This window comes from Sciurus vulgaris, assembly GCF_902686455.1.
Source record: "Sciurus vulgaris genome assembly, chromosome: 16".
In the NCBI taxonomy this organism is placed as follows: Eukaryota; Metazoa; Chordata; class Mammalia; order Rodentia; family Sciuridae; genus Sciurus; species Sciurus vulgaris.
Window position 1 is genome coordinate 18,169,963 of NC_136477.1, and position 11,928 is coordinate 18,181,890.

Sequence of the window (11,928 nt, forward strand, 5' to 3'; positions counted from 1 at the left end):
GACTCTTGAGAGCCTGCTGGTGACCTCGCTGGGGCTTCACGGTGAACCTGAGTGCAGCTATTATCGTCTTCATCTCACTGACAAGGAACCCATGTCGGGGTGGATGTGGGTCATGCTGGGCCCCAGGGTTCCCCTCTCATCCAGAGCCTGCTGTGTGCTTGGCCTGGTGCCCAGGGTAGCCCAGCAGGCCCAAACGGCCGCCACTTTGTACTCGGTCTCACCTGTTCTTTCACCACAGTGGTATCTAGGGATCACGTTGCTCAGGGTGAGGGCTGTGGAGGCTGGGGTGAAGGAAGGGGCAGCGTGCAGACTCCTGGCAGGGTCTCCCGCAGAGATGGGGAGAATGTGAAGGAGTTGGGTCTTAGTGGGGTCAGCCTGCGGGGAGCACTCTGGCATGGGGAATGTACAAGGCACAGGATGGCGTGGAAGTGGGACATGGCGGAGCCATGAGGGACTGCTAGGGAGCAGGAACTGGCGCAGCCCTGGGCAGCATGGGCTTGTTAAAGCTAATTCCGACCTGAGCCCAGCCCAGTGGAAAAGGGGAGTGGTTGGGGCCGGGAACTCCATGGGGCTGGAGAGGGACCCAGGTCCTGCCTCTGCCCCTCAGCTCTTCAGCTTGGTGTAGGGATGTGCCCCCCACAACAGACAGCCCTTCCTGGAATTTCCGTCCAGAATCCCAAGGCAGGCTCTTTCTGGATCAGCCTGGTCACATACCCATCTGGGGACCAGTCACATGCTCCAGGAGTGGGGAAATGCTGATTGGGCCTGTGGCTCACCCCACTTCTGGAGGGATGCTGGGGTTCACTGGGGGGGCAAGAAGATCTCCCATGCTGGGCTGAGGGACCCCAGAGTCATCAGAGATGGGACTGTGGGGGGACACCCCAGGTTTGGCCTTTGGAACAGGCCAACTGGCTTCTGTCTGAGCACCTGGGCTGTCCCTCTGCAGCGTGACCTGGGGTGTGTGGGTGGCCTTGGCCTCCCTCACACCGTCCTCCCTGCCTCTTCTTCCTTTCTAGGGATGAGCACACCAGGCTCCTCTCCACAGCACCGACCTGCTGGTGTCAGCCCCCTGTCCCTCAGCACAGAGGCGAGGAGGCAGCAGGCCCAGCAGGTGTCACCTACCTTGTCCCCACTGTCACCCATCACTCAGGTGCGAGGGCGAGGTGGGTGGGGAAGGTGAGGGCTGACTCCCCCTCCCAGGGCATTCGGAGTCAAGAGATGCCTTGTCCTTTGCAAACATGAAAAATGCCAAACTCGGTGGTTAGGAGTCCCCCGTGCCTGTCGCAGGCAGATCCGCCGAGTGGAGCTCACGCCAGGTGTGACGAGGAGCCTTCATGAAGCCCTGTGCTTCTTTAGGTCTCCTTGAACGCCCCGTAATAAACTGGTTAGCAGTGTGGTTTTAGTTTTCAGTTTGCACACGGCTCCATCTACTCACTTTCTCGTGGTTGGTGCGCATCTGTCCATCCCGGTTGTCCAACTCGCTGTTGTCAATTTTCGTGACATTCTTAGGATCCTTTTTATTCCTGTGGAGTCAGTAGGGACGTTCCATTTTCACTTCTGATTTTAGTATTTTTGGTCACCTCTCCGACGTGATAAATCCACCCTCGTAGAGTGAGTTAGGAATTGTTTTCTCCTTTGTTTGGTTTTGTTTGGAAGAGTTTAAGAAGCATTTTAATTCCTGTTCAAAATCTCTGGTAAAATCCATGCATCTTGCTGCTGAAACCACTTGGCTCCTTGTCTTCTGTGGGAGGTTTTTAATGACTGGTTGGGTCTCCTTACTTGTTACAAGGTTTTTCCTGTTGCCTGTTTCATCTCAATTTGTTTTTGGTAGTTTGTCTTTCTAGGAATTTGTCCATTTCATCTTTTTGTTTGGGTTTGTTCTGGTTTGGAAGTCCCAGGGATGGGCCCCATGTGCTAGGCTAGCACTCCTCCATGGAGCTATACCTCCAACCCCCATCTTTTAAAAATTCCCTTGTACAGAGCTTATTTTACTTTTAATATTTTTTTAGTGGATAATGGACTTGGATATTATTCATTTCTCTTTTTAAAATATTTTTTAGTTGTAGGTGGACACAATGCCTTTATTCTATTACTTTATGTGGTGCTAAGGGTTGAACCCAGGGCCTTGCGCGTGCTAGGCGAGCATGCTGTGCTCAGCCCCAGCCCCAGCCCTGGGTTTCGTTTTTAACGTGACCAATAGTGGCATCGTCCACCTTTAACAGAGTCCCAGGGATCCCCTCCTGCTCCTGGCCTGGGCCCGGTTCCCACTGCCTGCCTGCCTGCCTGTCAGGGCGTCCCGCTCGGTCAGGATCCGCACGGCCCTGGCCAGCTCCTGCAGCTGTGTCCTGTGGACTGGCTGGTCTTGGACCCAGGCCTGCTGCCCCTTTCCTTTCTGGAACGTTGTTTTGATTCTTGAGCCCTGACTGCTTGTTGGAGACTGGGCAGCGAGTGCTCAGGTCCTGCAGCTCCTGGGCAGCCAGCCTCGCTCAGAGGATTGGGGACCCGGCCTGCCTCACCCTGGGCCTTCCCCCCAGTGGCCCCAGGGCTGTGTGTTTCTACACAGACTTTCCAGATGCCACCATTTCCCTCTACCTCTTTTCCTCTTGCCAATTCTGACAGTGACCTGAGCCAGCCTTGGCCCAGTGATGGCTCCATTGTCTCCAAAACTCCCACCTTTTCCAGGGTCCCCAGAGTGGACAGGGCTTTAGGGTAGGACAGGCCCTGGGTGAGGCCTGCCTCCCCAGGCCCCAGCTTCCTCATTGTTGGGAGCACCCAGTCCAAGGGCCAGACCCCCAGGGTTTGTCCCCCCATTCTTGTTGAGCATGCCCGTTTCTGGGGGCCATCAGGGACGAGGTTCCTGTGCCTCCACCTGACGTCCTCTTCTCCCCAGGCCGTGGCCATGGACGCCCTATCTCTGGAGCAGCAGCTACCCTACGCCTTCTTCACCCAGGCCGGCTCCCAGCAGCCGCCCCCGCCGCAGCCCCAGCCCCCACCACCTCCACCGCCCGCGTCCCAACAGCAGCCGCCCCCGCCCCCGCCTCAGGTGCCCGTCGGCCTACCCCCGGGCGGCCCCCTGATGCCAAGCTCCAGTCTGACGCGGGGGCCACAGCTGCCCCCACTCGCGGTCACGGTACCGTCCTCTCTCCCCCAGTCCCCCCCAGAGAACCCGGGCCAGCCATCGATGGGGATCGACATCACCTCGGTAAGCCCGGGATGGTCCTGCAGGGCCTGGCTGGGGCTTGGGGAGGAGAGCCTGGGGGCTGCAGCAGGCCACGCTGCTGGGCTGGGCAGGACAGAGGTGGATGCTGCCGAGCAGGCCGCGGGGGTCAGGATGGAGGTGGATGCTGCCGGGCAGGCCACAGGCGTCAGGACGGAGGTGGAAGCTGCCAGGCAGGCCGCGGGGGTCAGGACGGAGGTGGACGCTGCCGGGCAGGCCGCGGGGGTCAGGACGGAGGTGGACGCTGCTGGGCAGGCCTTGGGGCCCTGCTCAGGCTCTTCAGGCTGAGGTTGTCACCATGGGCCCTGATGGGGAGACCGAGGCCGAGCAGGGTCACTGGCCGACTCCTCTCCAGCTGGACCACCTTGGGTTTGACTCGGAGTATTCCCGCTGTCCCCTTCCCCACTCTGGGCCTCCTGGAGGTGCCAGAGCATGCGCTTCCCAAGGCCCAGGGACAGTTCTGGAAGCTGCACTCAGGTGAAGGCAGGCCGAAGTCGGCCTGTGAGGTGGTGGCTCAGGCAGCACAGCACCCGGGCAGGAAGCGGCCGCAGACCGGGCATGCCCCGCCCAGGCCAGGCTGAAGCTAGCGAGTGCTCAGACTTGCTCGTGTTGACCCCTATAACCCCAGACCTTCCTGCTAACAGTGGGTCCAGCTCCATTAAGGACGTGTTTGGGACACAGTGAGCCCTCCCCACTCAAGCCCTGGTTGCTGAGCCCAGGCTGAATGTCGCTAGAACCTCGTGCTCTGCAAAGTGCGGGCATGAAGCAGGCGACGCGGCTGTAGGGACCCCCGCCTTCCCAAGCTGCTCTGCCGGGACCTCCAGAGGGCCCAAGCTTTTCCTCTGCTGGAATCACAGCTGGTGCCGGGGTCTTACTCTGGAGCCGGGCAGTCACTGAAAGTGCAGAGTGTCCTGGGGCTCTTGGGTCAGGACTTTGACTACCCAGGAACCACCAGAGAAAGACGGGTTCCCCACCCCAGGGTCTGTGGGTTTCCCTGGGGACAGGCTCAGGTGACCTCTGCTTTTCTGTGCAGACTCAGTGGTGAGAATCACTTCTTCATGGTTGTTTTCTCCTGGCCAACTCTGAGGAAGCCCAAATGGGTCATCCCAGGTGACCATGCTGGCTTCTCCATTGCTCATACCTGTCCCACCAGGACGCAGCCTCCTACCTGAGACTGCTTAAAAAGGGGCACTTGAGAAAACAGATGAAGCAGTTGTGGGCCAGTTGAATTGGATCTCATTGAACCCCAGGCGCAGAGAAGTTAGGCTGGAGGCACACAGCATGGCTAGGTTGGATTAGGACCAGAGTGGGGTCCAAACCTAGGTCCTAGCCTGGCCTGTGCTACCGTCACTGGGTCTGGGCCATGGCGGTAGTTTTGCTGAAGGAAGTGGCTGCTTCTCAGATGGCATAGCCCAGGCAGTCTTGATCCACGGAGGGCCTGCAGTGGTGACCACACAGTGCTGGGAGCTTGTGACACACCCAGGGACAGCCTTCCTGTCAGTCCCCGTGAAGAGGGGGCTCAGACTCGCCCCTGCCGACTTGGGGCACACAGCAGAAGGCTGTTAGGAGCAGAGGTTGGTGCTCTGCCCGCCCCGTGCGTGTGCGGGTGTGTGTGCTCAGAAGGCGCACACGTGAGTGTGAGCACGGGTGGGTGCTGCACATAGGGACCCGTACTCGTGTACAGCCGGGTGCAAGCGGTGGGTGCAAGTGTGCGCAGGTATGCGTGCGTGCGTGAGTGCAGACTTGTATCTGAGTGTGCACATGGTCATGCTTGCGTATCCCTGTAAGCACGTGTGCACACGTTTGTGTAGGTGTGTGGCTATTGCACGTGGGGGGTGCACCTTGTGCCTAGTGTTGAGGTCGCCCCTCCAGCCCCTTCCGTGGCCCTGGGAAGGAGGGCGGGCCAACCGCACCGGGCCCTTGCAGCCTGCTCTTCTCCACGCGGGGAAGCTGGGCTTGGAGATAGGTCCCCACAGACCTCAGCACAGCTCGGGTGCCTAGGGTCCTCTGGCTGCCTGTGTTTTGGCACCTGTCATCTAGGCATCCAGGTGGGGGCCTGCTGGCAGCTCATGGGACAAGCCACTCCCAGGAAGCCAGGATGGGACCCGTGCTCAGGGCTGGGCCATGGTCCTGACCTGTCTGTCATCGCAGGCGCCAGCTCTGCAGCAGTACCGCACTAGCGCGGGCTCCCCGGCCAACCAGTCTCCCACCTCGCCTGTCTCCAATCAAGGCTTCTCCCCTGGGAGCTCCCCACAAGTAAGGGACGCCGCCTCCCCGCCTGGCCCCATGCTCAGCCTCTCTTCGTGTCCCCGTGTGCCTCCCCATTGTGTGTGCGTCACTGCTCAGCCATCTCATCTCCCTCCACGAGCCCCGAGCTGTGCGCTCACCAGGCTGCACCAGGCGGGACCCAGGGACAGACAGCCACCTGGGCCAAGGTGGGGAGGATGTGCTGGCAGGCCACAGGCCTTCCTGAGAGCCGCCACTTTGCACCTCCACTTCTCTGGCAAGCCTGCTGGGGTGGGGGCTCCTTGTTCAAATCTGTCGCATTAGCAGGGGCTGCAGCGGCCATCCCACCAAGGGACTCAGTGGTGACTCTCATCCTTAGGCCCTCAGGACTTGCTCAGGGTGCGGCTGAGAGCCACTCGGCACACGGCGTCCTCGAGGCTCAAACTCCTGAAGGTGGCAGGGACCCCCTCATAGGGCTCAGTTGACCTCCCTCCCATTGTGGAAGCTCTGGCTTCCAAGCCTGTCTCTCCCCACCCCCTTCAGGAAGGCACGTCCCTTGGCTGCTAGGCCCCCAAGCCCAGGTCAGTTCACTGAGCACCTCTGTTCCCATCCTGTGGACGAGCAGACTGAGGCCAAGTCCAGGCTCCAGGTGACAGGACAGGGTGTGGCCTCATCTTCAGAGGCAGGCTTTCCCGCCAGCCGCAGGCAGTAAAGATCTGTGCCGTGCCCCCAGGACTAGGATTCTTAAGAGTCCCTGTGGGGTGGCCAGCTGCCTCTCCCCGCCCAGGCTCCTGCTCAGGTGGTTCTGTGATGCTTAGCTCTGGTTCGAGGTGTGGTCTTGGCTCCAGCAGATCCCATATTCCATTCAGAACTTCCATCAGGGGACCCCACCTCCCTGGGTGGAGACCACCTCGTCCCCAAAATGTCCTAGAAGCCACTGCAGTGCTCACAGCCCTGAAATCATTCCCTCGTCCCTGGTAGAGGGGATGATAGGCGCTCCTTCCTGCTAAGGCTTGGAGAGTTGACTTCCAGGGGGACCCTGTAGGAATGAGGTCAGACTCCCTGTGCCCTGGGAATATGCCGTGAGGTGGCAGGCCAGGCCCTTCTGGCTCTGTCCCCATATATCAGGAGTAGGGTCATCCTCCCCTCAGCCACGGGTCCTGCTCCACAGGCAGTGGGAGGGTAGTGGTGGCCTTGAATTCCATCTGGTCAGCCTGGTGACCACACTCCCCCATTCCACCCACACTGCTCTGAGCTCTGGTAACATGTCTGGTCTCGTCATGTGGCGCTGCTGTGGGAAGGGACTAGAGATGCCATTCCAGGCAGGTGGGCTGCCCCCTACCTGTGTGCGGGGCAGGACAGGAGAGGCCGTAGGAGTCCACGGGTTTCTCCCTGGAGGGAGTCGCCTCAGTGGTCAGTCCATCTTTGATGACCAAAGCCGGTCCCGCTGGGCAGGGGGTGTCGGGGTGGCTTGTCAGGCCTGTCTGGTGTCTGGTGTGTACTGATTTAGGACACAGGTGTCTGTCTGGCGGGTAAGGACAGGACCAGCCAGAAACAAGCAAGTCAGGGACCCCCCAGGAGCGGAAGGGGCTAGGCAGAGACCACACCTGGCTTCTGGCTGCAGCTGGGCCACCCCAGCCTGCCACACCCGCCGTGCCCACACCTGCCTCTTCCATCCTCAGTCAGGATCATGTCTGTCCCTGCCAGGCGCTGGCCCCAGGCAGCTGGGGCTTGGCCTCTGCCTTCTGAGCTGACGTCCGGCACACCCTGCTGGGCAGCCTCACAAGAGGAACCTTGACCTTCATCTCCCCGTGCATCAGGCCTGAGTCCAGGGTCGCGGACAGGATCGGGCATCCTCCTGGAAGCCCAGGCTGGTTTGGTTCGGGGCCATGCTGGGCTCGGAGCCGGGGCCTTTGGTGTGCCAGGCAGGCACTCACCTCGCGTTCACCCCAGTGCCGCAGCTGTGCACTCTAGGACTTCGGAGGGTTTCAGCCACTTTGTTCCTTGGCTTCAATTCCCCTTTCTGACTCTTGAGTGGCATTTGGGTGACTCTTCCATCATGGTGACCTGCCACGCCCTGTCAGAGAGGCGTCTGTCTCCTGCTTTTGGCCACTGACCCCTGGGGGCTGGGGGTTTGCAGTCAACCCCTCTCTGGGACCAAGGCCCCAGATTCAAGCTACGGGTTGTCCTAGCACATGGGGAATCTCCCCAGGACAGAGCTCAGACTGGGAGCCCCAGGGCAAAGGCTCCAGGGCCTCTGGTCAGTGGAGATGGTCTCTGGGACATCGTGTGTCGGGGACACAGTCCACATTCCTTGGGTCCCTGTCATACAGAGCTAGGCACAGGCAGGAGTTCCCAGCCTGGGGTGCTGCAGGCCTCCTGTGGCCGCAGGGTGAGTCTGGGCTGTTTCCTGAGGCCTGTCAGTCAGGTGCCGTGGCTGTGACTTGGCCACTTGCCTGGCCATCCTTCTATGTCCCAGCCAGGCTGTCTCCTGTCCTTGGTGTGGGCTCCAAGTGCCCCTTTCCAGCACCACCTCCACCCAAGAGTCCTCTGGCCCCCTGGTCCTCTCCCAGGGACAGTCCCCGCCCCTTGCCTCTGACAGCGCAGCTGGCTAAGATGGAGCCGGCAGGGCGGCCTCCGCGCCTGGGCCTCGGGCCTCTCTCTGCTCCTGTCCCTGCTCTCTTGGCCTGTGGCCAGCTCCGTGCGTCGTCCTGTCCAAGTGTGTGTGGCCTGTCTCCTGTCTTCCCAGGCCCGTCGCATCCCCCCGCACGCGTTCTGTCTTGAATGTAACGCGGAGGCACCTTCCATTGCGGCCCCTCCTCTGGGCTCCTGTGGCAGCCCCACCTCCTCTAGGATGGAAGTGGGGCCTCCCACACCTGGCTCGGGGGACATGGGGATGTTGCTTTGGAGAGTATTAGGGTGCAGAGACCCCCCCAAGTGGAAAGAAGCAGTCATCCCGGGGCACACCACGAACCCCAAAATAAACGAGTCATCAGCCTTCCACGTCCCCAGCATCCTCCTGGAGTTCCAGGGGCCTCTCTCCTTGTCCAGCTGGGCCGTGGGAGGCCCCAGCTTCCTGACCGGCCCTGCTCCCACCCTGCCCAGTCTCAGGGGCTGTGACCACAGCAGGCCTCTCTTCTGTCTGCAGCATTCTTCCACCCTGGGCAGCGTGTTTGGGGACGCATTCTATGAGCAGCAGATGGCAGCCAGGCAGGCCAATGCTCTGTCCCACCAGGTGAGTGGGTACCCAGGCCACCGGCTGGTGCCCACAGCAAATGCTCGCCAGGACCCAGACCTTGTGGTGCAGGGCTGCACGCACTCAGGGGACTCTGCCGCCCCTTGGCTTCGCTCCTCAGTCCCTGTCCTGTCTTTGGGCTAAGGTGACCAAGGCCCCAGCAGTCTGGGAGGCTCGGCCTGGCCTCCCTGGGCTTCTGTGCCTGGCTGGCGGAATGGAGTTCCAAAGCAGGGGGAGGAAGGGCAGGCAGGGACAGGGCAGCGGCTATTGGAGCAGTGCCTTGGCGTGGGCCGTGCACGTGGGTTTGCCGGGAGGTTGCACTGGCTTTGCCTGGAGGCCAGGGACGGGCATCTGGGCATGGGCTGTCTGGCGCGGCCTGAGCACTCCCTCGCTCGTTCATCGTTCACCCATCCATCAAGCCTTGAGTGCTGGGGGAGGCCCGGGGCTGGGTGCTCGTGCTGAGCCGCTTTGGACACCAGGCCCCTGCAGGGGCATCCTGGGGCCACGCGGGAGCCCTCCGTGGCCCTCACAGCGGTGCCTCTTCCCAGCTGGAGCAGTTCAACATGATGGAGAACGCCGTCAGCCCCGGCCCCCTCTACAGCTCCGGCTCCACCCTCAGCTACTCGCAGGCAGCCATGATGGGCCTCACCAGCAGCCACGGGAGCCTGCAGGACACACAGCCGCTCGGCTACTCCAGCCACAGCGGCATTCCCAACATCATTCTCACAGGTAAGGCGGCCTGACGACCGGTGCCACCCCCCGTGGCTGCCGGTGCACAGGCATCCTGGGTGGGGCCTTGGGCACCATAGGAGCCTGGCAGCTAGGAGAGGGCTCAGCTCCAGCAGGGGACCAGCTCGGCTGAGCTCCTTGCCCTCAGTGCGAGGCTTAGGCAGAGTCCCTCATTCAGGAGGGCCCAGGAGGCCGATCTCCCTCCCCGCACCTTGCACTCGACTCACTCCTGGGCAGGGTAGGCCAGGGAGGCACACCTAGACCCTGGGACAGGTATCCAGCACTCAGTGCCCACAGCAAAGCCAGTCACGCTCGCACTACCCGGGGGCCCAGGGAGCAGGCCAGCTCCGTTCTGCGTGGCACAGGGGATGCGCCGCATCCAGCGCAGGACCCAGACCATCCAGTGGCGCTGCCCGTCTTCCCCTGGAAGATACTGGGCTTTCCTCGTAAGCCAGGGGTGCTGGGGATGCTCCTGGCACTCCTGGCAGTCCCCTCTGGCACCTCCAGGGTAGAGGAGGTCACCTTTAGAGCCCCTGCCCTGGTGTCCCCTGTGGGAATCCACACCTCCCACCCATGGGTCAGGCAGCAGGTGGAGATGGATGGTGCTGCTCTGTTGCCAAGGCAGCCAGGGAGGTCGGCACTTCAGCCCCTTTCCCAGCTTCCACAGGCACAGCGCCTCCCCAAATGGCAGAGGAAGGAGCCAGGTCCCCACCTGGGTGTCTGTGGGGAGCCAGGCTTCCAAGCTGCGCCGTGGCTGGGCCCCGTGGGGGAGGTGCCCTGCGCCTGCACCCTCCGCAGCCTACCTCTCCAGGGCCTCAGGGCTTCGGCTCTTTGGCACTGCTGACATCTAGTGTCCAATCGTTCTCTAAGGCGGGCACTGTCCTGTGCCTCCACCCACCAGATGCCAGTAGCATCCCTTCCCCAATTGTGACAACCAGAATGTCCCCAGACCTTGCCAGTGCCCCCTGAGGGCAGAATTGCAAGATTGAACACCCAGATCTGACATAGTGGTGGAGGATGGGTAGCCAGGTGAAGCCAGGCTAAGCTGTACCAATTGTCCTTCCTAGTGACAGGGGAGTCTCCTCCTAGCCTCTCTAAAGAACTGACCAGCACTCTGGCCGGGGTCAGCGATGTCAGTTTCGACGCTGACAACCAGTTCCCCCTGGATGAACTCAAGATTGACCCCCTGACCCTCGACGGACTGCACATGCTCAATGACCCTGACATGGTCCTGGCTGACCCAGCCACTGAGGACACCTTCCGGATGGACCGTCTGTGAGCCGCCATGCCCGGCACAGTGCCGCCGGTCAGTGGTCTTCGAGGGCGTCCCTCCAAGCCTGGGGGCGGCCACACTCCGTCCCTCGCAAACGGCCGAGCTTGTGATTCTGAGCTTGCAATGCCGCCCAGCGCCCCCCTCCAGCCCGCCCCCGGTTGTCTGCCTCCCGCTGAAGCCCGGGGAGGCCCCGAGCTGGTTCCTCCGTCCGTCCGTCTGCCTGGGCCGGGCGGGGGTCAGAGGCTGTGAGTACTCACTCCTGCAGACCCTCCCCTGCTCGCTCCTGCTCTGCCCCCCAGGCCGGGCGTGAGGCTTCGGCCTCCGAGTTGCCGAAAGCGGGGTGTCCGGCAGGCTCGGAGCGGGGCGTCCGTGGCGAGGTGCGCTTTCGACTGTTGACGAGCTCTCACTGCCTCTCCTCATCCCGGCCGCCCTCCGCCGCCCCGCCCTGGTCAGGTAGACAGTGGCCCCCTGCCGGGGGCGAGGGTGCCAGAGGGGCGGGCCGAGTGAAATAAACGCTGTTTCCATGGCTGTCTTCGATATTTCTGAGCACGCTCTGAGCACTGGACGCTGTGGGGCGGATCGCAGGCGTGGACCCAGCCAGCCGCGCGGCGACGCCCCTCGCCCCACTCCCGCCCTTCAGCCCAGCCAGGGCCTCCTTCCCAGACGCCCCGCAGGCAGAAGAGGCTGGAGAGGCTGGCGGCTGGCGGGCGGCGGGCAGGGGCGAGCCGGGTGTCTGTCTGTCTCTGACCTGTGGTTATCGCTAGAGGTACTCATGTTATCAGGGCGTGCGGGTGAGGGTGGGTAGGTGGCCAGGGATCTGTGTCGTGAGTTCTTTTCCTCCTTTGATTTGTATTTATATTTTGGTTGTAGATGAGTTGCTGAATCTTTCCAGCCAACACTTGCCTGAGAGCATGGTTTTATAATCCCAGAATCCCCATTACCCGTTTTTTACGCTAACTGGAAATGTGGGCTGATGAGCCCGGGAGCACCGGGCCACCCACAGGCGCACGCCAGGGCCACGGACTTCCTTAGTTTCGCCCCCAGCTTATCTCAAAACGGAAGTGCGGCCTGGGCCGGCCAGGCCAGGCCTGTCAGAAGCTTGTGGTGGCTGCAGGGGCAGGGGCCTCTGGTGGTGCACGAAACCGACTCTTGGGACACAGCCCCAGTTTTCTTGGAGGGTCTCTGGAAGACCCAGGTCCACCTACTGCTCCCCAAGCTCTCCCCAAGCCTCAGAGTGAAGACCCGCAT

At 61.8% G+C, this 11,928-nt stretch overlaps 1 protein-coding gene across 8 annotated transcripts in view; it reads left to right on the forward strand.

Moving 5' to 3' along the window:
* CRTC1 (CREB regulated transcription coactivator 1) overlaps window positions 1-11,208 on the forward strand; it is a 67,026-nt gene extending 55,818 nt beyond the window's left edge. For 2 of the 8 annotated variants that reach the window (XM_079116000.1, XM_079116002.1), the window contains 7 exons: window positions 1,017-1,150; window positions 2,891-3,043; window positions 3,152-3,202; window positions 5,369-5,473; window positions 8,592-8,678; window positions 9,227-9,407; window positions 10,475-11,208. In XM_079116000.1, coding sequence (XP_078972126.1) covers window positions 1,017-1,150; window positions 2,891-3,043; window positions 3,152-3,202; window positions 5,369-5,473; window positions 8,592-8,678; window positions 9,227-9,407; window positions 10,475-10,686 — 923 coding nt within the window. In that variant the 3' untranslated portion in view covers window positions 10,687-11,208. Of the gene's footprint in view, window positions 1-1,016; window positions 1,151-2,890; window positions 3,203-5,368; window positions 5,474-8,591; window positions 8,679-9,226; window positions 9,408-10,474 lie in introns of all 8 variants that reach the window. The other 6 variants (XM_079115997.1, XM_079115998.1, XM_079115999.1 and 3 more) reach the window with 4 other exon arrangements.
* Window positions 11,209-11,928: the final 720 nt, after the last annotated feature.